Source organism: Triticum urartu, chromosome 6A (assembly GCF_056163025.1).
Source record: "Triticum urartu cultivar PI428250 chromosome 6A, HENAU_Tu73, whole genome shotgun sequence".
NCBI lineage: Eukaryota > Viridiplantae > Streptophyta > Magnoliopsida > Poales > Poaceae > Triticum > Triticum urartu.
The window spans coordinates 131,648,141-131,649,777 of NC_141878.1; the positions used below are offsets into that span (position 1 = coordinate 131,648,141).

General features: G+C 47.1%; 1 protein-coding gene across 1 annotated transcript; it reads right to left on the bottom strand.

Annotated features, from left to right (window-relative positions):
* Positions 1–581: 581 nt before the first annotated feature.
* LOC147964459 (uncharacterized) lies at positions 582–1,214 on the bottom strand. The gene has a single exon (XM_087529991.1). The coding sequence runs from the start codon at positions 1,212–1,214 to the stop codon at positions 582–584; it is 633 nt and encodes a 210-aa protein (XP_087386117.1).
* Positions 1,215–1,637: the final 423 nt, after the last annotated feature.

Consider the following 1,637-nt stretch of genomic DNA (forward strand, 5'->3'; position numbering starts at 1 on the left):
TCCACTCGGGGGGCGTTGTGCAGCAAGTCACTCGGAAGCACAGCTTCAGCACCATACACCATGAAGATAAGAGTTCGGTCAGTCGACCGGTTGGGAGTTGTTCTCAGTCCCCATAGGACTGATGGCAATTCAGTCACCCAGGCTCCAGCAGCATGCTTGAGATCACACATCAGTCGGGGTTTCAGCCCTTGAAGGATCAAACCATTCGCCCTTTCTGCCTGCCCATCCGACTGCAGGTGCGCAAGAGATGCGTAGTCAACCCGAGTGCCTTGGGAAGCGCAAAATGCTCTGAACTCATCAGAATCAAAGTTCGAGCCGTTATCTATGATAATACTATGAGGGACTCCATATCTGAATATCAGCTCTTTGATGAAACTGATGGCAGTGCTTGAATCAAGATTCTTGATAGGCCTAGCTTCAATCCATTTGGTGAATTTGTCGACTACCACAAGCAAATGAGAGAAATCACTTCTGCCAGTCTTGAAAGGTCCGACCATGTCCAACCCCCTAATTGCAAATGGCCAGACGAGTGGAATAGTCTTCAAAGCAGACGCAGGCTTGTGAGACATCTTCGAGTAGAACTAGCAGCCTTCACACTTGTCGACTATATCTTTCCCCATATCATTTGCGTGCGGCCAGTCATCTTGGTATGCTTTGGCCATGATGGTACGAGAGGATGCATGGTGACCACAGGTCCCGGAGTGGATCTCATTTATGATCATTCGACCTTCTTCTGGGGAGATGCAACGCTGAGCAACTCCAGTAACACTTTCTTTGTAAAGTTGTCCACCTATCACTGTGAAGGCTTTGGATCGACGGATGTTCTGACGTGCCTCATCTTCATCCTCTGGGAGTTCCTTTCTAAGCAAATACACAATATATGGTACCATCCAGCCGGGGATGATTACCAAAACTTCCGTGATTAGGTCGACTATAGCTGGGACTTCAGTTTCAGTTGGATTGGTTGTACTGATCGGTTGTGGGGGCTCTTCCGTAAAGGGATCTTCTTGAACAGACGGGGTATGGAGATGCTCCAAGAACACATTATTGGGGATAGGTTTCCGAGTGGAATCTATCTTCGCCAGATCATCAACAACTTGATTCTTGATCCGAGGTATGTGGTGGAGCTCCAACGCTTCAAACTTCTTCTCCAGCTTTCTAACTGCGTTGCAATAACCAGTCATAGTTGGGCTCCTGATGTCCCATTCCGTCATCACTTGATTAACCACCAAGTCTGAGTCGCCGTAGACCATCAGGCGACGGACACCGAGTGAGATAGCCATACGCAACCCATACAAAAGTATCTCATACTCAACTTCATTGTTTGAAGAATCAAAGTGAATCTGGAGGACATAGCTGAGCTTATCACCTCTTGGGGATACCAGAACCACACCAGCACCAGAGCCATTCAGCATCTTGGATCCATCAAAGAACATAGTCCAATGTTCTGAGTGAATCTGAGTCGGTTGCTGTTGTTCAATCGCCCACTTTTCCACTTGACCAGTTGCGTCCCTATTGTTCAGAATTTCAAATAATGGAGCGTCGCTGATGACTGAAACCGAGTGGTCTGAGAAATAGTGTTCAACTTTCTTTGTGGTCAAGTAAATTCCATAAACAAGCTTCTGATAATGCGGATA